Source organism: Pygocentrus nattereri, chromosome 20 (genome assembly GCF_015220715.1).
Source record: "Pygocentrus nattereri isolate fPygNat1 chromosome 20, fPygNat1.pri, whole genome shotgun sequence".
NCBI lineage: Eukaryota > Metazoa > Chordata > Actinopteri > Characiformes > Serrasalmidae > Pygocentrus > Pygocentrus nattereri.
The window spans coordinates 29249335-29275420 of NC_051230.1; the positions used below are offsets into that span (position 1 = coordinate 29249335).

General features: G+C 42.0%; 1 protein-coding gene across 9 annotated transcripts in view; it reads right to left on the reverse strand.

The window, feature by feature from the left end:
- arvcfb (ARVCF delta catenin family member b) overlaps positions 1-26086 on the reverse strand; it is a 325507-nt gene that overhangs the window by 19517 nt on the left and 279904 nt on the right. For all 9 annotated transcript variants that reach the window (XM_017709694.2, XM_017709689.2, XM_037531888.1 and 6 more), the window contains 3 exons: positions 9716-9843; positions 6755-6905; positions 5520-5712 (listed from right to left, as the gene is read on the reverse strand). In XM_017709694.2, the coding sequence (XP_017565183.1) occupies positions 5520-5712; positions 6755-6905; positions 9716-9843 (472 nt within the window). The remainder of the gene's footprint in view (positions 1-5519; positions 5713-6754; positions 6906-9715; positions 9844-26086) is intronic.

A 26086-nucleotide genomic window follows, 5' to 3' on the forward strand; every position in this document is an offset into this window, starting at 1 on the left:
GCACAAAGGCGGAGGTAGCGGTCCTGCTGCTGGGTTGTTGCCCTCCTACGGCCTCCTCCACGTCTCCTGGTGTACTGTCCTGTCTCCTGGTAGCACCTCCAGCCTCTGGACAGGACCCTGACAGACGCAGCAAACCTTCTTGCCACAGCTCGCATTGATGTGCCATCCTGGATGAGCTGCACTACCTGAGCCGCTTGTGTGGGTTGTAGAGTCCGTCTCCTGCTACCACGAGTGTGAAAGCACCACCAACATTCAAAAGTGACCAAAACATCAGCCAGAAAGCAGAAAGGTACGGAGAAGTGGTCTGTGGTCCCCACCTGCAGAACCACTCCTTTATTGAGTGTGTCTTGCTAATCGCCAATAATTTCCACCTGTTGTCTGTTCCATTTACACAACAGCTGTGAAATTGATTGTCAGTGTTGCTTCCGAAGTGGACAGTTTGATTTCACAGAAGTTTGATTTCCCTGGAGTTATATTGTGTTGTTTCAGTGTTGCCTTTATTTTTTTGAGCAGTGTATATATTTCAAAATTTATGAGGACTGTACCATCACCCTCTACTGGGCCAGCATGCTCATTTTAAAATTCCCAATTTTCGTTCTTGTAAGGAGGGAGAGATTTTCGAAACAGCTGTTGGTGTGGATGAAGATTTTTATGAAAATGGAAAGAAAACAAAACACAGCTTTTAAAATATCTGTGTTTGAGGTCTAACGTTATATGTGTTTGTTGGAAAATGTGAATCTTTTGATTCTTAAAATACCCATAAGACCTCTGAAATCTGGTCCAGATGTTCATGGCATACAATAATATTAGTGATTGGTTAGAAAGCCTTTCTGGGGAGGAGTCTGGAGCAGCGCCATATGAGGATGCACTGAGGTCCTCATATTTCATATGAAAGCAGCTATTTAATGTCAATTTTATTAATTACTGATAAAGCAAGTCAAGACTGTGCACTAGCTTTGATATCCTGACTTTACACTGGTAAGAAATATTGAAAAATTCTTGAACAATTCTTGACATGTGGTAACTCCGGAGCTAACCCAGATGCTAATGTTGCACTTGACTGGAGAGCAGAGCAGGATGCTATCCACCAATCGATTGCTGAGCTGAGGACTGAATTAAAGTAAAGCAGAGGCACAATCTGCTGAAATTCAGAACCAGGTCAACCAGCTCAGAGCAGAAATTAAATTTGCAAACGATGCAAATTCCAGAAGTCTGATTGTGGCAGCTCTGGAAAAAGAGATTACTAATATGCAGAGAGAACTCACCTTTCTGAAAGCACGAAACAAGGATTGGGACCTATGCATTATTGGAATAAAGGAGAGCTGAGGAGATGGAAAGCGCCCGACTGACTACATCTCAGTGCCTGAAGGAAATGCTCAGCCTCGATAAGCCCTTTTAGTCAATCAGGCACACCGTACACTGCATGAGAGATCAGGCAACAATGATCCACGAAGAGCCTCTGGCATCAGATGTTGGTCTTTTCAGGGGAAGGAAGCAATTCTAAGAAAAGCCAGGCAAATGAAACAGTTGACCACCAGGGATGGCGATAAAATCCGTGTCCAACCGGATTACACTCGGGCAGTTGCCAAGCAGAGGGCTAACGAGGTGTGGGGCTTGCTGAGGACCTGGGAGAGGATTTGCTATGGCCTGTGGTAACCAGCAGAGCAGCAGATAATAATGCCAGATGTACACACTTTAAGGGTCCCAAACAGACCAAGGACTTTATTATAAGGAGCCTGAAATGCAAAGCATGACAATGCACTTCCTTCGGAGGCTCTACTTCCATATGGTGTTATGTTGGCGTAACATCACTTGGACTGCTAATCTTACAGCCCATCTCAGATAGGTTAAAGACTTGGCTTAAGTTTCTTTTTATTTTTCCAAGCTTCCAGCAAAAGGGTAAATATATTTATTTTTTTCATTTTGGGTGGGCCGTGTTCTGTTGAGATATAGCTGGTTGGTTTAGTATTTTCCAAGCAGAATGGCCATCCTCCTCTCTGATGTTTACAGTATCCATGGTTATTATCCACATAATGTGGCCGATGTTACTCACATGAAGAGGGTTGTAACTTAAGCCCTAGTCAGGAAATTTGAGTATACTGTATGTTTGGTTATGGTTAAGCTTAGCTGCAACATTTTATTCTGATTTAGTTCTAGTAAGGTCTCACAAGGTAAGCTTTGATGAGTTATGCGACAGTGAAAATTTGGGGTTTATGCAGCGTCTCTTTTGGGGAGACTTAGACCTTTATTGCTAAATGTCAGGGCACAACCACTCTCATTCATAGGGGTGTGCAACTTGTGAAATCAAAGGTAATTTTTGATAAGGATGCTTCCATTTTATTATTTTTCAAGGACATCTGTTCAATTTACCAGTACGTGTTTATGACCTCAGTTGGGACAATGCACAATTTTTCAGCAATTTTGAACAGACTTGAACAGTCTCCAACTGATTCTCAGGGAAGACTTAAACTATGTTTTAAACCCCATTCTGGACCGCTCCAAAGTCACACCAAGAATACTAAGTAAATCAATTGAGTGTCAGTAAATTCTCCAAATGTATGGGGTGGTTGACGCATGGAGGTGTAAAAAATCCGGTGGCTAGACAGTGTTCACTTTTCTGCAGCATACCAGTCATACTCCAGGATAGGCTGCTCTCTGCTAGATATGAGACTTCTCCCCCTGCTGAGGTCAAGCGAATATGGGGGCATCATTGTCTCTGACCATAGCCCAGTGACAAAGGCATTTGCTTGGCATATATGCTTGGTTGAATAATGAGGTTCCACAACGTACCTGATAACTTAATCCACGTCTTCTATCAGATGAGGATTTTGTGAGCTTCTTATCGACTCAAATTGACTTCTTTTTAGAAATGAATCAGTCACCAGATATGAGCCATTCTAACCTCTGGGAAGCAATCAAAGCCTATCTGTGTGGACAGATAATAGTCTATAATGCCAGTATGAACAAAAGACAGTTTGCACGCCTTAATGAACTGATCTCTTTGACTAACGATGTTGATTATAGGCACTTAGCAGCTCCCTCTGCTGACCTGTTAAGGGAGAAAATAGCTTATCTGACGGATTGTGACACTCATTCGACTAGGTAGGCTGAGGAGCTTTATCTCAAATCTTGTCAAGAGTTCCATAAGCATGGGGAACGAGTTGACACTAGTTAAGACAATCTGCAGAGGTTGGGTTTATAGCAGAGACTGACACTAGAGATGGAATAACTACTGATCAAAAAGGCATTAATAACCAATTTTAGGCAATTTTATGAGGACCCCAACACTACTGAATATTGCACAGTTCTTCAATAGTCTTGAGATGCTTACCATAGGTCCACAAGATAGAATAGATTGTGGCATCTCAACAGCTTTTTGATCAGGCAATCAAACAGAAAAGACCCTCTGTGAGTCATACTGGCCTGTGAGCTTGCTTTTCTGCAACTATACAATTACTAAGGATCTAGATAGTAGACTGGAGTCAGTTATGCATACAGTAAATACACCTAGACTGGCTCTATTATGGGGCAGCAGCATTTTAGTAATACAATGTTCTCTTCTTTCCTGAAGCTCCACTTACAGCAGAGGTTCTGTTTTCTTTAGATGTGCACAAAGCATTTGATTGCATCAAATATGAAGATCTTTTAGTCACTTTGTAGAGGTTCGGCTTTGGACCCACTTACATGCTATACCCCAAGCCTCCAGACCAATAAGATTATTTCTCATTATTTCCCTGAACATAGAGGGACTAGACAGGGCTGTCCCTTGAGTCCTCACTTATTTAAGCTCGCCATTAAACCACTCTGGCCCTAAGGGGTGCCAGAGAACTCACGGGTCTTGATATAGGGGGTCAAACACACAAACTATCTTTATATGTAGACCACCTTGTACTTTATCTGTCTAACCCCAACATCTCTATTCATAAGGCTTTACAAATGATTTCTAATTTTGGTAAGATCTCAGGATATAAAATTAATTGTACTAAGAGTTTGCTCTTCCCTGTCATTGACCAGGCCCGAGAGATGTCATTTGAGTCATATCCATTGAAAGAAACTTTTATATACCTTGGTGTATCAGTTACTCACAAATAAAGTGATCTATTTAAATCAGTCCTGGAAAGGAGCCAAACCTTGTCAGTTGGTCAGCACTTCCTATATCACTAGTGGTCAAGATGACAATTATGCTCAGGTTTTTATTCCCGTTTCAAACAGTGCCCATTTTATCCCAAAGACCTTTTTAAGGAGCTAGATAAGTCCGTATCTGCTCTGGAATAGGACTATCCCACAAATAAGAAAGAGCTTGAGAGACAGGAAGAGGATGGAAGCTTAGTACTCCCAATTTCCCCACAGTATTACTGGGAGGCTAATATTCATAAACTAATATATTGGATCTCTGTGTCCTCTGAAGGGTGTGGATTGGCTTCTTTAGTATGTGCCCCATTACCACTCAGTAAGCAGTGCCTCACAAATAACCCCATTGCGAGTGGCTCACTTCAAATATGGTCCCAGTTTGAGACTCAGTTTAAGCTCAGACAGTCTTTGCCCTTTCTTCCAGTTGTTGTGAATGCACTTTTCTCACCATCACTCATGGATGCAACATTCAAGTTATGGTGCAATAGTGGTTTAAAATGAACAAAAGATCTTTTTAAGGATGGTCTGTTCATGTCTTTTGAGCAGTCAGGGAATGGGTATATTTTGTTTGTTTGCAGATATGTGCCTTTGTAAGGAAGCATTTCTTTTCCTTTCCATTACTCGTCAAATAGTTGGAGCTGTGAGTAGACTGTATTATGCTATTCAAATGTTTGTTTCCCTGTCACTTGGAAGGAGTGGAAGGAGGACTTTGGCTATGAGATCTCAGATGATGCCTGGCTGTTGGCAATAAAGAAGATATGTTCAAGGTCTATTTGTTTCATAGCTTCATCTTACTAAGAACAGGCTTGCCAAGATATATTGGGACACAGATCCAACTTGCTCTCGATGCCATCAGGCCCCAGCCACCCTGTATCACATGTTCCAGTCATGCCCACTGTTGGTGCAATTTTGGTCCTCTGTTTCTAGGACATTTTTCTATATTTGCAACAAAGGAATCAGTCTTGGTCCTGAAATTGCCATCTTTGGTGTGGCCCCCTGCGAGACAGCAGTATCAACTGCCCATTCAGATGCCATAGCTTTTGCATCTTTGTTGGCTTGATGCCTTACTTTATTTAATTGGAAATTAGCTACCCCTCCTTTACAAGGGCAATGTGTGGGGGATGTAGTGGCATATTTAAAGCTCAAGAAACTAAAATACTCAACCAGGGGATTCACCTAAAGATTTTATAAGGTTTAAAAGACATTTTTGGACTACTTTAACTTTACATTCCCTGCTAGAGAAACTGAAATATAGAGCTAAGTTATTGCATTTTTTGGCATTTAAGTGCCAATAAATATCTTAATAATAAAAGAAAGAGCTTCTGCTACATCTATGCAAATTTGACCGCAGAAGAATAAATCACCCTTAAACTGCCTGATGTCCCTACCTGGTCCTGTTGATGGCCACCAGCTTGTCAATGGCTTGAGCTGTGATGAGTGAGCGAGCATTCTCTGAGCTGTCCGTCACAATCTCGTGGATGGTGTTGAGGATGGCCACCACTGTGTCCTCCTCTAGGTTCTTGGCTGGCCGCTGCTGCCCGCTCGGCAGGTTGCTGACCAAGTCCCTCATTGCATAACTCCCTGTGGTGGAAAACACAGATGAGCGAGATACTCTACACTGGTGACTATGTTACCAGCAAATTTGAGATTACAGAAATGCTGCAGGAAATTGAAAAGCCTTTTCTTTATAAATATATAATCTTGGCTTTCTCTATGAATGGTGTCTTAACAAGTGTGAATATCTTATATCAAGGCTAGAAATCTGACATTTGCCCTTCATGAGGTTATCACAATTAGAACTTTGAAGATTATTCAGCCTATTAAATATTTTAGTTATTTGAAAATATCAAGTGATATTCTCGCCATGCTGCCCATTAACATCGATAGTGCTTCCCTCAAGCGCTTATTTCTTAGATGTAAGCCTGACTCTTGAGTGAAAGCAATGAAATGCTTTAAAGAGGACATTGCTGAATATTCTTTAAATTAAATACTTCAACACTGTATTCTTTGGGCTAAAAGCTCTGCTCTGCACAGACTTGCTGATGAGAATGCCTTCCCTCCTCAAGGCCTACTGGACATTAAGGGGCAACCTCTTGTTTATTTTAGGACTAGGATGTATGGCCAAAGAATTTAAAACTCTGTTTTTCCATATCATTCAACATGATATATATTTCTTAAGGCTCCGTTTTAAGTCAAAATATTTTGAACATTCTGGTATAATACAAACCTACAGAGATGTTTCTCAACAAAATAGAACATAAAATAACTATAAAACAACATAATCATATAAAAACAATTATAATAATATTTTTAATGTTATAAACAGTTTCTTTGGGTGCTCTAAAAGGCAACAAAAATAAAACACAAAGTATAAACATCAACTCTTAATAATGTCAATCCTAGCTGACGGCTGACTGTCCCCCTGGTATGTGCTGTTGTGAGTGAATGGCTAGACTTCTTATCTAGAGAGTAAAGTTTAATCCTTTGCTATTAATACCTGATTAAGGAACAGAACAGCTTTACCATTTTGTTGAAACAACCACCAGTAATGGGGAAAAAAGCTGTTTATTTGATGAAGCGTGTAATGTAGGCTGAAGTCTGTAGGGCTTGGTGGGCGTCTCACCTATGAGGTCCTTGTTGCGGCAGTCGATGGACAGGTTGCGCAGGGCGATGGCCACAGCCCGCACCACCTTGTCCGAGTCAGAGCGAAGCAGCTCCACCAGAATGGGAAGGCCCTTCTCCTTTCTCACAGTTGCTCGGATATAGTTGGACCACTGCGGAGGAGAAAACAGAAAGGTTCTTTACTCAGACCAATCAGATCATATCACCAAAGCACCAAAACCAAAACAACACATGCCGTAATGTTTAACTGTGCCCATGAGATGCTTATGATTTGGGTGTAAAGGCTAAAAAACAGTAACACTTTATAACTCAGCAACTTCATCATTACCTAATAGCTTGTTTATACTTAAACACTTGCTATGTTGCATTAATAAATGCTTTCATTTGAATTATTAACCATTTCTTTGTGCCACAAACAATAATTATTTCTGGGTTATAGGAACCTCATTGTTAGTTAATAATTAAGTAACTTTTTAATATGTACAGTCATATGTATAAGTTTGGGTGCACTCGGTCATATTCCGTTTTTGTTGACTCTTTCAGTGACAAACACCTGTTCTACTGAGAACACACTTCTGCATATTTGAATATTTTAATGCTTTCTTTGCTGTATTTAACAACAAACCATAAAAAAAAAAAACAAATTATGGCAGGTACAAAAGTTATGCCACTTTTTTCCCCTCAATATGTTACACTTAGCAAATTATCATAATTTGTGCACTAACATTTGTAGAAAACTGTCATTTTTAGGTCTGTTTCCTGAGGATGTGTCAACTTATTTTCACTTACACACTCCACCAACTTAAGCACATAGTAATGAAGTAAAGAATTAAAAACCCCATCTCTATTTGCTAGTTAGTTCAGTTTAAGATAAGATGATCCTTTATTAGTCCCACAGCGGGGAAATGTGTGTATATTTTATGTGTGTGTATGTGTGTGTGTGTGTATATTGTGTGTGTGTGTGTGTGTGTATACTGTATGTGTGTGTGTGGTCTACTGGGAGCAGTGCTGGTTGAACAGTCTCACAGCAGCAGGAAGGAAGGACCTGCAATAGCGCTACTTCACACACTTGGGGTGAAGGAGCCGGTCATTGAAGGAACTGCCCAGTGCTGCCAGAGTCTCATGCATGGGGTGGGAGTCGTTCTCCTCATTTGTGATGCGGCCGACGATCGCTGAGTTTGGTCAAGTATCAAATTTAGCTGTACCAGCTGGGCCAGGTTGGTTCACAAATTTAGAAGTGTTGGGCCAAGTTGGGTCAGGTCTCAAATTTAGTATTACCAGTTGGGCCAGGTTGGGTCTCAAATTTAGTATTACCAGTTGGGCCAGGTTGGGTCTCAAATTTAGTATTACCAGTTGGGCCAGGTTGGGTCTCAAATTTAGTATTACCAGTTGGGCCAGGTTGAGTCTCAATTTTATCATTACCAACTGAGCCAGGTCGGGTCTCAACTTAAGTACTACCAGGCAGGCCAGGTCAGATATCAAATTTAACAGTGTCAGTTGGGACAAGTCAGTTTTCACATTTAGCAGCACAAGTCCGGCCAAGTTAGGTCAGGTCTCAATTTAAATGGCACCATTCGGGCAGGGTCTGGTCGGATCTCTAATTTAGCAGTACCAGTTGGGCCAAGGTAGGTTAAGCCTCTAATTTAGCACTGCCAGTCAGGCAATGTTGGGTCAGGTCTCAAATTTCGCAGAACCAGTCGGGCCAGGTGCCAGAAGCCATTAGACTAAAAATGTTATTGTTTAACTTGTCCTTGTCTAAAACTCTTAAATACATGAAACCCCCGCTCTCTCTCTCTGAGATGAAAAAAACTTGCCTCCACAACCAGCTCTGTGGCCTTGAGACATAATTATAAAGCTGCAATGCCCTACTGTGAGCACCAGGGGGAGGTGACAAGCTTTCGAAAGTGTAATCTCCAACCGCAGCAGGGATGAAAGCACATTTACAAAGAAAAGAGAGGAAGAACAGTCCAAAATCCTCTTATGGAGCTACGTATATGCCCCAGACGCAGGGGGTTGTGGGTGTTAGAGGATTGGGGTCCCAGAGTGTGGCCCACACACACAGCATTGGCTCGTAACGCGCTCAGAGAGGGCGGGAAAGACACAGGAGCGGGCAGGAAGCTGTCCGCAGAGCTGCATAAGAGTGAAATGATTGGATTTGCTGCTGGAACATGTTTGATATTTGTGTATTTCAGAGCACTCATCGGGCTGCTTAAGATAATACAAATAAGCTGTGAGCTCTGAGGAGCAAAGATAGAGCAAGGCTTACTGAAACATGCTCATTTCAATGTAATATAGGTGTAGTGTTTCCTCTCTACCACACAGGGGTGTCAGACCAGCCATCAATGGCAGGTTCCCACTCTGCCTTGCAACCCAGCCTAGTTTATGTATGTTTCTATGTCCACAATATGGCCAAAAGTATGGGGACATCTGACCATCACAACTACATGAGCTTGTTGGACATCCCATAGCAAAACCATGAGCATTAATACAGAGGCTATATATATGCGGCTATAACAGCCTCCACTCTTCTTGGAAGGTTTTCCACAAGATTCTGGATCTGTGTATCTGTGTGAACTTGTGCTCCTTCGGTCAAAAGAACATTTGTGTGGTCAGGCACTGATGTTGGACAATCAACTTGCAATCGACGTTCCAATACATTGCAAAAGTGGGGTCATGTTGGAACAGGATAGGGCCAAACCGACGCCACACAAGTTGGAAGCATATAATTGTCAAAAAGGTCTTTGCATATTGTAACATTAACCTTCATTGGAACATCTCTCTCTCTCTCTCTCTCTCTCTCTCTCTCTCTCTCATATATATCTGAGAGTGAAAGAGAAGGCAAATATCATGATGTGAAGTGGGCTGACTGCTTCATATGAGTTTGGATGCTAAGGTGTACGTGTTACGATAGCACTGCCACAGGCCAAGAGATGTATATGTATAGTGTATGTGCAGTGCTCACGGTCCACTGTCCAGCACTGAGATTCTGCAGTGCTCCAGCTGCTGCCTCCAGGGTGTTGTAATTCTGACTCTCCGTCAGCAGGGACAGATAGAGACGCACCACCTCCGGCTGATACAGCAACTCATAGCCTGCAGAAAACAAGAAAAAGAGATTGAGAAGGAACAACAACACACACACAAACACACACACACACACTCACACAAATATCCTCACACCTGATATGGTGTGGATATGCTGCAAGAACATAAGGCTACACAAACTCTCGAAATGACACAGAGGTAAATGCAAAGGGAGGAAAAAAAAATATCGATTTGCATTACAGCTCGCTCTCGGCACATCCTGTCTGCTGCACGCTAAATAATTAGACTTCAAACTCTGCTTGATTACCGTGTCGCAAGAGCGAGAGAGAGAGAGAGACGGAACAATGTTCACAGCTAGCCCAGAGAAGAAAGGCCATAATGGTTTAATGAAGGCTGTGTCACTGTCTGCCTGCATCGCTGATCACTGTCAGCTCAAATCAAGGCTTTTATTCGCAACAAGACCCTTTACTTTTTTCTTTCTTTCCTTTTTATTTACACCCAATTTTCCCTCCAATGTAGTTGTGGTTATTTCCACCCACTAGTTGGGCTCCCCATGACACCACACTACCAAGCTGGGAGGGTGAAAGTTAGCACAGGCTTCCTCCAAGACATGTGAAGCTCCACTACCTTTTTGAAACCTCCACTAATGCAACATCATTGGAGGAGAACAATACCTGCTAATTATGTATGGCTGTGGCATCACCAGGGATTGAATTAGCTTTCAGCATTTTTGCGCTGCATTGGATGCCTTACCCTGCATTCACACCGGCAGCGAAGCGATGCAACAAAGTGGCTGGAGGTCATTCCTTTTGAGTGAGAGCTGACAATTTCCAGCACAAACATTAGACGTGAAGCGAGTTGAGAGTTTAACTTTATGCAAATAATCTCATTTACATATATCAGTCTTAAAGACAGTGATAAAACAAACAGCCGGTTTAACAAAGAGAGGCTGGACGTAAAAAAAATGAACTACAACTGCTTGTACTGCACAAATAATCATAAGAGGTGGAGAAAAATAAAGTACAAGGCCCATGTCGGATATATGGACCCCCAGATGGTCCATGTTTTTGTTCCATCTGTGTCTGCATGTTTGGTTTGATTACAGTCTATTGTGTAGACCAAATTCTTTGCATTAAACATCTCTTTTTAATACAATAACAGGTCAAAACATGTATTAAATACACAAACAAGCACAACTTAACTCACAGCAGCTCTTTAGCTTAATATGACGTGCCAAACAGAGGAACTTCAATGTTTCTTATATGAGAATTCTTACATGACCTTCTTATATCAGTTCAATATTTGGTCATATTTTTAAACAATGATTATCAAAATTAATTATTACAGAGGGTTGTATAGTGCGCTATAATTATTCAGAACATGGGAACCCCACCACGCCCTCTTGGAAACTGTGCCTGTGGGCAGCAGTGGTGGAGCTGATGTAGGTTTCAGCTGCAGCAGATGGCAAAAAACACAGAAAAACGTTGTTGGTTATCCTCTCTCTGTGTCAGCGGTTTCTAAGTAGACAAGGTGAGGCGGTCAGACAAGGTCATGATTAACACGGACCGCTGCCTCCGACTGGTACTGACGTATAGCTGCACACGAGGGGACTGCGAGTGCGCATTTGTCAGGGTTGCAAAAAAAAAAAAAAATATATATATATATATATATATATAATAAAATAAATAAAAACGTCACGGGCTCGGGTGGCTGTCAATACAGCAAAAGCACAAATGCATAAATCTGCTGGGCTTTTTAAAAACACATTCATACATCTGACTGTGGAGAAAACCAAGAATCAATATCATTCACTATCAAATGTACTGAGCTTCATGCAAAGGGGGATTACACAGATTTTTTTATTTTCTGTGTAATTAAATGGTTAGGATATAAACAAAGTCACCCAGAGTGGTCCGGCAGAAAAATGGTCAGAAAATGGTTTGAAAATGAGGTTTCTATGAGGGAAATTAGACGAAATTTATAAGCACTGTTCATGTGATGTGTGATGTGTCTGATCCACTCGTACCAGCGCAACACACACTAACACACCACCACCAGCCCAGTGTCGCTGCAGTGCTGAGAATGATCCATCACCCAGATAGTACCTGCTCTGTGGTGGTCCTGACGATTGGAGGTGTAAGAAGATGAAATGCATGTTTCTCTGCAAAGCGCCGTAGCATGTCAAAATAAAAGCCCCCCTAAAATCAAGTAAGATCACTTTTCTTTTTCTGCTGTACATCACAGAAGCTTTACCAGCAAATAAACTATTTTGGATGCTTATATGTTTAGAATTTAATGTCGGCTACAATAAATTCTAAAAATATAATATGTAGAAAACATTAAAATTGTACGTTTTTTGGTGATAGTCTATGTTTATGAAGAATATGGTTGAATATGAAATAGTTGTCCAGTGTGCCTCATTTAAAAAACTATTTCTTTGATATATCATGTTTTGGAATGAACTCTTCGATTTAAACAGCACATTACTTGGTGTATACACATTTTAAATGAAAGCACCAGGTCATTTTCTAAACAATGACCCATTTCACTCCATTTCAAACCACATCTCAGTGGCTGAATTATGCTACATTTTTGAAAAATCGGTGGAATTCCCCTTAGCAAGGCGAAACAGACACTGCAAACCCTGTTTATGATTGTATATATGGATATGTGGCTTATGCTGCAAGCAAATGTGACAGTGAATGAAAAAGCCGACAAAAAGAAACATGAAACACAAAGCTTGCCTTCTTCCCTTTCACATCCCACAGAGTTATTATGTGATTAGATTTCAGATGCAGCAGCAGAGAGGATATCGAACAGTCATGACTCTCGAGGTAATACACACCACTCGCTCTGTCTCTAAGGAGAATCCATTTGTGGACACAGTATCTCGTTCCCTCTCTCTCAACACAGAGTCATCACTTTAACATGCATTAATCACCATCAAGGCCTGAGAGCAAGAATCGCTAATCCCTTAAAGCAGAGCAAGTGTCATATTGTTGCATTAGGCTTAAGTATTACGCCGAGTTATAAATACTATATATATCCTAAGGCTCACGGATGGGTCCTGCTGGCTCATAGTCTCCGTGTCTCGGCTAAACGAAGACAGACTCCTGTGAAACATTTAGGCCAGCCTGTCAAACATGTTCCACAAAGATAAGTCGCCTTTGCCCACGTTGACATCATATGAAAAGAAGAGCTGAGCAAAAGAAAAATCTAATTCAATCACTTTCTGCACGGCAAATAGCTGAGCATCCAAATTCAACACTGACCGAATTACTTCAGTACTAACAAATACTGAATAATTGCATGTCGTTCAGGACCAAATTTCAATACCTTCAATACCAAGTAGCCTTATCAGCATCAATGAGCCAATAAGCATGACTGGGTTTAAATCTCAACTGCTGATTGGCCGTATAAATTAGAGCTTTAATCAGGCCCTAAACTGTTGGTCGGTCAGAATACGACTTGTCTCTTTTTGAGTCTGAAACTGACCCCAGTATAACAAAATTCTATCCAAACCCAACCCGATTAAACACCAGGCATTGAGATTGAAACTGACAGTTTTACAAAATTTTGTCCAAAAATGATGTGAACCCTGAACCACTCAAGTTTTGAGTCTGAAACTGGCCCAAGTACAACTAAATTTTGTCTGAACCTGACCCAAACTACATCACCATGTTCTGAGTCTAAACCTGACCTGAGCCCAACCACGTTCTGTCCTAATTGACCACAGTCAAACCACATCAAGTTTTGTGTCCTAACCCAACCCATATCATCATGTATTTTGAATCTTTAAACAGACCCAAGCCCAATAAAATTCTGCCCAAACTTGACCGAAATCAAACCACAAGTTTTGAGTTGAATCAGGTCAAATCTGTCCAAGTCAGAACCACATCATAATGTTTTGTGTCCGAACAGACCAGAATACAAACGAACCCGAACCAAACCACATCTCTAGATTTTAAGTCTGAACCTGACTTGGACCTAACAAAATTCGGTCCAGACTCAACCCGACAGGAGCCACATCGTCAAGTTTTGATTCAAAACTTGACTCAAGCCCAAGAAAAATTCTGTCTCAACCTGACCTGACCAGAAGCACATCATCATGTTTCGAGTCCAAACCCAACCTGAGACCAAAAAACTTGGCAGGACCCAGCCTGACCAGAACCACATCATTATGTTTTGAGTCTGAAACTGACCCCAGTGTAAACAAAGTTCTGTCTCAAACTGACCTGAATCGGCCCATCGCCCGCAGTGCAAACTAAAAGCTTAGGACAGAGCCAGGTACTGAGCTGTGATGATAACAGCATCATTACCCAATATATAAATAAATTAGAAAACAAAGTAAAACAACATGCTATTGTTGAATTCTGCTTTAACAAATGTATATTTATATACTATATCTCCTCAATCTACTCTCTGGATGAGAGTAAAATGCATGATCTTGTCCACAAGAAGGGTGCCAGTTTGTTTATTTCTATTTAGCTTTTCATTTAGTCTGTATTTACTTTGTTGATTTGCTACTCGGTTAATTTGATGGACCTTCTCATTTGTCTGACAAGACCAAGATTAGCATACTGAGCTTGACTATATGTCTTGAAATGTTCTTGCAAATTGGTAGTATTACTGCCAGCAGTCATGGTCCAGTGCTTCCCCATGTTCGTTCGGTTGGAATCCTAAATATTGCCAAACTGGCGCATTATAAATTAGTAACATTAGAAGCTAGCCCAGATGGTAATTACATGGTTATTATACTAGCATCAGGGAAACTGCAAGCCTAGAATCTGTAATGGTACAAGTGTTACTATTTAGCTGCATTTGGATGACGAGGATGTAGATGATAAGTTTGTCTACGTGAACATAAATTGTCCAAGGTTGATTCTAAGCATTTTGGCCAGCCCTAGGAATTGTTGAGTATTCCTTTCAAAAGGAGAATGAGTGATATGTGGTGGTTTTGGAGAGGTTGCTCCTCAGACAGGCTAGAATTAGTGATCGTTTAGTGAAGCAGGAGGAACGGTGCCGTGCTTGGCCACACGCTAAGTTGAGGCATGCAGGCCTGCAGTGGAGGCTAGCTTGTGGTAGCAATATAGGCACAGGAGCAGCAGTCGTGGGCCTTTTTATGTGTGTGAGGAGGCTAAATACGCACCTCATGAAGAATGAAAGAATTTTTTTTTTTACATTTCAGCCTGTTGAAATATGTGTGTTAGTGTGTGTCATGTTTCTTTTTTGGTGTTTGCACACAGTCATCACTCTTTAAGCCTCTTTTAGCTCATCACCCTCCGTAACGAGCTGGAAGCCATCTCTAGAAGCTAAAAAGGAAGCATACAGCGGGGTAGAACAAAGCAAAAGTGTGTGCGTGTGTGCATTCGTCTGTGCGCTAGCTCTTTTGTTATGCTAAATCTGGGGCTTTTTAAAAAGAATTCTGTGGCTTACAGCATGGGATAGCAAGTGAGTATCACTCAGCCACAGAGAAGGAGGATCCTCTATGCTTAGCAACAGCAACTTTCTTCTCAGCTTCTTTCATGATGGGGCCAAAGCACTGAAACAAACCAGATTGTGGCCAAAACGTTTGTCAGAGAGCTCGGCTTTCAAAATAGATCATTTGTGTAATCAGCAAATTAAAGGGCATGTGTCGTGAGGGAAGGCTGCTGACAGTTTACCAAAGACAGATTCCTTGAATTACGCTTGTCTGCCAGAGGGGACCTTACATTCCTTACATCACGTTCGGTTAACTACTAACATCGTCATCACCTTTTGGCTTATAAGGACCATTTTTGTGAGAAAAACCACTTCCATCACTTTAGCCCTTCTGGAAGTCCTGGCTATATCAACCACAAATCAGGTTTCAATCAGTTGTTTGGAATGGAGAATAACAGCAGACTTTTTTCCAAGTGATTTTGGTCCAACAGGCATTTGCAAAATGTGCCAAAAAACTGAAAAACAACAAAAATGGAGATAAAAGGTTTTGTTCTGACAGCGGCGATATGTTACTGTCTGTTAAAGGTGTAAATAAAACAAAGTATGTCTTTTTCAAGCTTTCAATGTCTCTGTTTAGTCTGTAACAGCCAACACATTCATGCTACTAACAAACTATTAGACATCCAAGAGGGATGCTAGCAGAAATTAGCATTATCTCTATTTTCTCACTTATTGACCACAGTTTGTCATTCTTAGCCTAAACAGAGGCCTAGCTTTAATGGTCATGGCTTGCCCCTGGTGTCCACAAGGCTTCAAATTTCCGATTTTCATATTCAGGTATCCTTGAAATTCAAAATTCTATAGCAGGAGTGGTACCCCTTGCACCCACATTTTATTTATCCTGCTCTAATACAGATTTAGGAAAAGCTTGTTAATTAACTTATCACTTAGATCATCAGATCCACTTAGAGCAGGGAAATCAACAAAAGACGCAGTGCAGAGGTTCTCCAGGACCACTGTTCTTGGGGAAGGATCCTCACTTCTGACACTGGAGGGCCAGACTTCATCACAGTTTGGTGATTTTCCTCCTCAAACACACTTACCAAACTCAGAAGTTAACTGCTGAGTTGAATCAGGCATCTTTCACTGGGGGAATCCCCAAACTGTGCTGCAATCTGTCCTTCCAGGAATTTGATGAACCCATGGCTCTAGGGGCTTGGCTTCATCCAACAGTTCCAATGTTGCAAACCCCGAGCTATGCTCTCGGGTTAGTAACCAAAACAATCTCCTAAAATGAGCCAAGGTAGAAATGTCCTTCATACCCCGGATTAATCAACTCCCCAAGGTCCTTCCGATCTCCGTTACCTGATTTTATTCTACTGATAAAGGTCAACTGCTGTTGATTCCCACTCCCACTTTGCACTTCCCTGTCACTCCACACATTGTTATTACTATGCCACCAATGTTGCTCCATTACTTTGATCCCATATTCTTCCAAGATATCTGAAGTGTTGTAATCTAGTGAGTTGATGTCTGCTTTGGCAGGAGGCAGTCAGTCGGTGTGTACCGGCAGACAGGGGCACTGGTCTGTGTAATTCATTCCACCTCACTAGTGTGTGTGTGTGTGTGTGTGTGTGTGTGTGTTAGCCGGCGGCTTGTTAGGAGGCAACAGTGGATCATTATGAATAATTAGCAAATGACCTGTCTCTGAGCCAAGGACACACCCAGATTACTGCTACAAACTTACAAGTACACAAATATCAGTCTGTCGGTGTGTGCTTCTAATTCTGAAAGTGCCCCTAGTTCACAGGCACATGACAGCACATGAACATACATACAAAAGAAACAATGAGCTGTATTTAACACAAGGTGCTACAGAAGGTTTGGAAGCATCCCAACAACAAGCGGACATACAGAGTCACCCCACAGGCTCTTCAAGCTAATTAGTGTAATTAGCTTTCCTGAGAGTTTCTGATGCAGAGAGCAAGGGAACGCTACAGAGGCAAATACCCCAACACAGTCCTTTTGAGGCACTACAGGTAGGTTGTATTCAGATGCAAAATTCTCTCTGGCTTTCTACAGATTCTGTTACCACCAGGTATTTCAAAGTCATGTCCTGGTGGGCCAAAGCTCCAGGCATAGTGTGCATCTTCCATTCTTTGGCACAACTAGCTCATGGACAGCATTGTAATGAGCAGAGGAGGATAGTACTACATGGCAAAGTACTACAACACCCTCTGCTTTCGATTACCCTAGGGTTGTATCAACAGGGCTTATGCCTGGTTGCAAGCTAAGTCAGTCTTAACTTTCAGGGCGCAACATTAAGATCACTGCACCAAATGTTCATAAGTTGAAGTTTCATTAAGGCCAGGTATAACCTTTATGCCTATCGGAAAGCAGGTGAAAATTTGAATTCTTGTCCTTTTCTAAGCTACTATAATCACCTTTAACAAGTTGGTTATTTGCTTGCAAACTGCTGCTGCACGCTGCACCAGTTAGAGACTTTTCCTGTTGCAACTTGAATCTCTAACTGGCACTGTGTGCAGCAGTGAGCTAGCAATGTAGGAAGTGTTTACAGCAGGAGCAGACTTCAGAGGCATTCTTTCTGAGCTATTGTCCATGGCTTTTCTGCTTTTGTTATTTTGGTAGAATCAGTTAGCATGTTGCCAGTAATAGGTACACGCACAGTGGTTTTGCTTAGCAATCCATCCCTGTTACACGTTTCACATGAACACACATTGATAAGACTGGGTTTGTACCTATATGTAACTTTGGTTGAGGCAAAAGTTGGAAAGTCCTCTCACAAGTCTTATCTACTACTAACTTTCTAAGATTGAGATTAAGTGGCCCTTATTAGTCCTATAACTGGGAAATTTCACCTCTTTTCATTTAACCCATCCGTGCAGTGAAACACCACATACACACTAGTGAACACACACACAAGGGGGCAATGAGCACTCTTGCCCAGAGCGGTGGGCAGCCCTATCCACAGCGCCTGGGGAGCAGTTGGGGGTTAGGTGCCTTGCTCAAGGGTACCTCAGTCACAGACTGTCGGCTCAGAAGATCGAACCGGTCACAAGGCTGGTTCCCTAACCTCCAGCCCACGACTGCCCCACTTGGCAGTTAAGATAATCTTAGTTATGCTCTGTTGGTGCAACTGGCCCCCAAAGAGTCACTGGAAGATAGGCAGAGAGTTCACATGATTAAATATTATGATGATAGGAAAAGCCACCACCGAGTGAGTTCAGAATGTATTTGTGAATTGTCTGATGATCTGATTTAGGCAAGTTAGAACAAGAAAACGCACAACGAAAACAGTTTCTAAGGTGTCTGGGATAAGGATCAAGCTCTGAGCTGCTGTATTAAATACAGGTTAATAGAAAGTAAAGATGACAGATTAAGGGATGCCAAGCACTGAGAGGCTCATTAATTAGTAATCAGCCTAATTGGGTTCAAACATCTTCCTTATTGGCTACAATTAGGGACATGTTGAGATTTGACACGAAGTCAAATGGTGATGAATCAACAGGCACTTTTCAGTGGACACATCAAGTACATAGTCCCTGTTTCTTTCTACTCACTGTTCCTCCTATACATACACCATGAAGTTTCCATCTACAAGCCCATTGAAGATTATTAAAGGCTTCAACCATTGATTTGCTGCCCATGAGAACAACTATATTATTATGATACCTAGACATAAAATCCAATCCATTACCATTTGTATTTTTGAAGATGCGGGAAATCTTGAGGCATCAACATAATATAAAGAAAACGAAGGTTTTGACAATGGAAATTACCGGTAACTTTATCATTGATGGTGAAGAAGCAGAAGTGGTGGAAAGCTTTGGCCAACTTCAGGGGTGTCCAATCTTATCCACAGCAGGCTGGTGTGGCTGCAGGCTTACATGCCAAACGAGCTGGAGTGCTCCTGATTCCACTTGTTTAATCAGTTGGTCTCCGTCTTTAGCCAACGTATGCTCCTGCACTGTTGGAATAAAAACCTGCAACCACACTGGCCCTTTGCAGATAAGTTTGGATACCCCTGGCCAACCTGGATCAATTATTAACAACAATGAATCCAGCAGTCAAGAAATATGATACGGATTGACACTCGGCAGAGTGAGGGTGAAGTCAAAATGTGACAGTGAGTGTCTACAAAGATCAGAACTGTCCAGGATGTTGTCTTTTTTGCTGTCCTTTATGGATGTGAAAGTTCTACATTAACAAAGAGTAACAGGAAAAATATTGATGCAGTGGCACTGACTTTTGGGAGAACCTTGAATGCCAAAGAAAGAAATGGATTCTTGACCAAACTTCAAGTCTCACCTCTAACTCAATGCGCATATAAGCAAACTGAAGCTTTCAGAATATATACTGTGAAGAACAAATTCATTAGAAAAGGCAGTTATCCTTAGAACAGTTCAAGGTAAAAGGAAGAGGGCGGCCAGCAATAAGAAGCCTGAAGACGCAAACAGAAGACAGGACATTCTGGAGAAACACTATCCATATGGTTGCCAGGAGTCAGAACCAACATGATGGCACTAAATAATGATAATAATAGCTGTAAAATCATTTGATTGAACATTTTGGGAAATTTTCATTCCTCAAGCTACATTTTCCCCAAAGTTCAGTTAGCCTCTTCGCATTGAGATTCTGCTTATATACCCATTATAAGGCTTTGTTGTTTGGTCTGTTGGCAGTCCACTCTCACATTCATGTTACAACCTATCCTAGAAAGGTTGTAATAGAATTTGGGGGCTCATGCACTGGACCTTTCACATCTGAAGCCAGAATCATTCCCCTTGAGCAAATGTATTAATGGACAAGTGTACCATATCCATATAACAAACTGGAGAGCTGGATATTTCTTCATGCTAAGGTTCAGAGATCTACATTTCTCAAATTGCACCATGATCAGTTGAATGTCCAATTGAATGTGCACATAATGGTGAAAAATGGAAGAAAATGAAAAGATTGCGACGGCTTTTTAACTGTGAAGAAATCTTTTTAACATCTCAGGTGCCTTTGGAGCATCATCTCAACAGAGTCAGCAAAAGACTGAGACAGGCGGTCAAGGCCATTAAAGCACAGCAGGAAAAGTGAGTGTCCATTTCTAGAGCTCAGCTCTGTGACAGTCGGTGTGAGTGTGTGTGTCAGACACTGGACCTCGATGTGACAGGAAGTCTCAAAGTCAGTGGGTCGTCTTTGTTTCAGAGAGTCAAAGGCAGCAGGTCGTATCAACAGACAGGAGGCTGGCCGTCCAGGGAGAGGAAGTTACAGACTCAAAGAGAAGACTGACATAAAAACAAAAGTCTTTCTGTTTGCTGTCTCTGATCGAGCTTTCTAAACACACGGCAGATTGCTGGATGGAACAGAGTGTTGATGTAAGGACAGTGCCCATCTCTTGTCGTGCTGTGTGCCATCTAGGCAACAGCTGCTTCGCATCCCATGACGGTCAAACAGAAGAGCATGCTCCCAATTCTGCATAACAATAATTGGATGTTTATACCCTACCAATTAGCACTGTGCAAATAGCATGCCTATATCATCAAATTCCATGCCTATATATCAACAATTGCCCCGAACCATGTCAAGTTAAGTCATCAGATATGGACCTGCTTATGTGGTTTCTGACACTATATGACTTACTGTTACCAATCAAAATCGACAAAAGGATGCTGCATAGCTAAAACAGCTAATCTGAAGCTTGAAACTCTCCCAGCTTTGGTGCAAAACTAAAGAAGCCAAACTTGAACTGAAGTCTGAGAACTTGAACTGAACTCTCGCTAAAAAGGCTGACGTCAAACCTGCTTTTGGGAGTGAAGCTTTTTCTTCTTTTCCTTCTGCAATGGTTTTCTCCATCTCATCTATCTGAAGTCAGTCATTATACACACTCCTCCTTCATGTGTATCTCAGTCTCTATATAAACATCAATATGTTACCCCATGAGATTGTCCCATGTTCCTCATATTCTATAACTTAATTGGCTGTAGTTTGAACAGAAAGTGTTTATTCATACGTCTCCACATTGGAACAAGTGTGCAATAGAAAATGATGTTTATGTAAGATGCGAGTTCCATAGTGTTTAACTTTAGCACCGAAGTTTGAGCTTTAGAGTCAGATTTTAACTTTAATCTAGCCTTGAAGTGATAATTTTACAAACATTAATCTCTGTCCTAGATTTTTTAATTTGAGTTTTAGTGGAGCAAGTCCATTAACAGGCTAATTTAGGTCATGTATTTGGTCAAAAGGCTGGCCCTCTATAATCTCAGGAAAACACCTGGTCAAAATCCCAAGCAAATGCATGCAGACAGTAATGCCGACATGCTAATGAACATACAGGCGAAACAGATTTATTAATGGAACACTTTGTCAAACAAAACTGTACAGTGCAGTGAATAATAAATGACCGATGTAGTCTTTAGCCCAGATTTGCCCCAATTAATGTAAGCTGTGAGGTCCTAATTTTGCGAAGTGCTTTACCCTCACCAATCGCGAGGCTGATGTGGCTTGTCCTGCCCTCACAGCTTTTACAAAAATACACATTTTCCACTGACTTTCTGTATTTAAGGCAGAATAGCTCACTGCACAAAAGCTAACAACCAAGCAAAAGCTGACCCAAGAACTACTAACCAAGACTGTTGAATTTATGGATGTCAATCAAGCATGATCATTAGAATATTAGGACCATACCCAGACAGTTCTCAGATAGGTCTGATCATATTTCTATCTTGTTTTTACTTAGTGGTACAGGAATTTTCTATACGAGCCGACGTCTGCATTGAAGCCCAAGGGCTCAGCATGGCCGGACGGCTTGGCGGCCTTCTGCTGCTGCTGCACACCAATTCAAAACCTCAGTGAGAAAAGAGAGAGGTAGAGAAGGAGGGAGAGAGAGAGAGAGAGAGAGAGAGAGAGAGAGAGAGAGAGAGGAAAGGAGACCATCATCTTCTAACCCCCCTGAAAATAGCAGTCGAAATCACCAAGGCAACCATCGTCCAGTCGCGCTAACAATTGAGAGAGCGAGGAAGAGAGCGAGAGAGAGAGCGAGAGAGAGAGAGAGAGAGAGAGAGAGAGCGAGAGAGAGAGCGGGAGCGAGAGAGAGCGAGAGAGAGAGAGAGACACAGGCAGAGAAAGCAAGGTGTTGACAGTGTTTCATCTGCTAAGTTCTTCATTCCAGGGGACAGGAAGAATGACAGCCACAGGGTCTGTATGCTGTCAAATGGAATCATGAGAAGGCTCTGAGCTTCTACGCATGAGAAACGGAGGGAAAGCAGGATTCTGTCACAAAATTCCCATTCTTGGCATCAAGGAACTTCCCAGCTCCGTCTGCTCATCATTAGGTTCACCTGTGTCTTGTTTAATTAGTCTGTTTGGGCACATACCTGCCTCTTCGTTGTTTATGAAGTCTTACAGGCAGTAATCCTGGTAACCGTAAGCCTTGTAGCCCAGTTAAAGGTCATTGATCTATCATTAATTTATTTCTTTGTTATTAAATAAATCATCACAATGTAAACAAAGTAATTGCAGAGTAGTTTGACATGATATTCTAGGGAAGTTTTCAAACTGTCAGGACTGTTCTCAGTGGTGGCGACATGACCCAGATGTCTGAAGCACTTAATGCCCTAAAACAGGGGTGATAAACATATTTGTCTAAGGGGACCAAATTGCAATGCTTGTGGTGGGCCAAGGGCCAAAAATACAAAACAGTATGTGAATACAATACAAATATGAACACAATAAATTATATTTATATATATATATATATATATATATTATAAAAATGTTTGTTTTGTCATTGGGGAGGGGGAATGGTTAGGACAACTTTCTAGTGGGCCAAATCAAACTTTGGCTTGGGGGCCACAATTTAGACAGCACTGCTGAAAAAGGTATTATATGAAATAGTTATGAATACGGTTCACTGTTGTTTTTGGATGTGCTGTAAATGCCGTGACCCCTGGTTCCTATCGCCACAATGGAAAAGATACCAGATTCTTTTTCTGCAATTTTATGAATGCTTATTAACATCACAGTACACATGGTATCTGCTGCTGGATGGGAGGCAAAAATGTCAGGATGATATTATGCGCTAAAAACACGACACCTGAAACAGGATGTGCAGGAAGCGTGATGAGCAAATCGCCGGAAGCGCAGGAGTGCCTGGATCTGACTGGGGTTCAGGGGAATGGAGGCGTTCTACATGCTGCTGCCACATCAAGGAGTTAGAGAGAGGAAGATGTCTGTGGGTGAAGTACAAACCCGCCTTAAGTCAAATATACCAACAAGTCAGCAATGTTTTCAAAGGGGACTGGTTCCAGGAAGGACGTGTGATGGCCTTAAAACTTTCCGCTAATCTGACAGGCCTGTCGCTGTGCAGCTAACTAAACACGGAGGAGCTTAAGCTGTGGGATCCACACTTATTCATACCGTATTGGAACCATCTGTAACAGGTTCACACAGGCCTTTAGTGGTACAGGATGCTTCTTTTCTCCAAATCCCCCCACATGTCGCTTGGTTTTTTCCCTCTTCTGAGGCTTCTGTTTCTCTTGGATTCCCTCTCTGTGCCTACGCACTGCGCCTACCAGTAAAATGCAAGACAAATGTAACAAAAACTCAAAATTCAAGACTTTATCATTTGTTCTTTTGGTTGTTTAGAAGTGTAAACAATGTCTATAATGTCTTTTCACCAAAGATTTGAAAGCGCCTGCCACCCTTCTTGCCGGCTCGCGCAGCCGTCATCGTCGGGACCTGAACACCCAGCAGCAACGAAGCTTGGTGAGGGCGGCAGGGAGAGAGCCACGAGTGTGGAGGGAGCAGAGTGCAAAGCCCGAGCTCCCCTGATGGAGGCGAGTCACAGGAGTGACAGCGGGAGGAGGAGGAGGACGAGGCCCGGGGGGGCGGGAGTATGCCACAAGCTTTTAAATACCAGTATCATATTTTCATCAAGTCACATTAGTGAATTTGTTTTGGTGCTCTGGTTCTGTTCTTGTAGCTAATGATTATAGCTAGCTACCTTAGCAAGCCAGCTAGCAAATACATTTGGTATTTTATCATATGTTCTTTTGGTCACTTATATTTCTAAAATTCAACACATCATCTCTAAAAAACATTTCTTTGTTGTAGCCAATGACAGCTAGCTACAGCTGTTGTAACTCTCCTCTAGCGGGAATCAGCTCTTCCTCCATTCACAAACTTCAAATGGTTCAGAACTCTGCCGCCCGTCTCCTCACCCACACCCGTGCACATCACATTACCCCTGTTCTCCAACGTCTCCATTGGCTTCCTGTTAATATAGCATACAGTTCAAAATTCTTCTCCTCACCTATAAAGCTCTTAACGGTCTTACCCCTTCTTACCTGTCTGATCTTCTTCTTCCCTGTAAACCCCCCACCCCCCCGCTCTCTCAGGTCGTCTTCAGCTGGACTACTTACCATCCCTCCGTCTAACCTCCAAGGCTTTGGTGACCGAGCTTTCTCCAGATCTGCCCCTAGACTCTGGAACTCTCTTCCACCACTGGTCAGACAATCCAATTCACTCTCTGTATTCAAGTCTAACCTGAAATCTTCTCTTTTCGCACTTGCCTATAACCTCCCTCATGCCGTCAATGTCTGACCCTGTCATTATACATTACGCATTTATGTAAACTGGTCTGCCTCACCAAACTCATCACCTGCCCTCAGTCTGCTACGCTCCTTCATGTGACCTCCCATACACTGCCTTGTCTTTCTGTATTATTGTGCTCTTGTTGTCTGTGTTAAGTGTGTTATCTATGTACTTTGAATTGTAAGCGTCTTTGGGTCCTTGATAAAGCGCCATATAAAAATAAAGAATTATTATTAATTAATTACCTTAGCGAGCCAGCTATTATGTCCAGCTAAGCAAGCTAGCATGTTTGGCTTTATCTAGCTGGGTAACTAGCTTGCTTATTAGCCAGCTAGCACAAATAGTCTATCATTTCATGTCTATCTGCATCATTTGAACACAGCAGCTGCCTTTTGCATCATTTCAAAATTTCCTAATGAACGGACCAATAGAAACGCTCCAAGATCACATGGAATAAAACCTCTTTGCTTTGACTTACATTAAAAGTACCGAACATTTTCATCTTCTAATGTAAAGTTATTACTTTGGGGATGCATGTTTTTCTTTGGGCAGCCAGCTAAGCTTGTTAGTGACCTAACTAGCTAGTATTTCTATTATTGTTAACTTTGACTGGGCTATGTTACTGATAACGTAGCTAACATTAGTGGTCAATGTTACAGTCGTTAGGACAGTGTCTTTTCGTGGTTGACCCATCCATGATAACATTTCGATGACCTGCTGCCATTAACTGAGAACCCTGGAGCAGAGCAGGGAAGGGAAGCATGTTAAAAGACTAAGTCTTTTGTTTCTTTGTTTCTTGGCTAGAAAAGGCAGCTCAAGGTTGCCGGGATGCCAGCTCAGCTCGATGCGTCTGATTCAGTCGGACTGCCTTGGGATTTCCCACCGCAAGCCTGGTGTCATGCCCCATTCTTCATATGCTGCTTCTTCTCTTGCTAAGTAACCACATCCTTTCTGCTCTCCTTCTCCTCTCACCTCCACTGTATCCCTCTATCCATCCCTGGTTCCTTCTCTTGGCCACTGATGAGTCATCCATCATCGTGAGAGTGCTACAAAGGCCCTCTCTGGGATTTACATACGACGACTTACTCACCCAGTCTCAAAAGTGGCACTACTGCTATCACTATCAGTATCACTATTGCCCTTCTCTCTCTCTCTCTCTCTCTCTCTCTCTCTCTCTCTCTCTCTCTCTCTCTCTCTCTCTCTCTCTCTCCCCTTCTGTCTCTTAGAACAAAAACAAGACGTACAGCACAGCTGTTAACAAGCATGT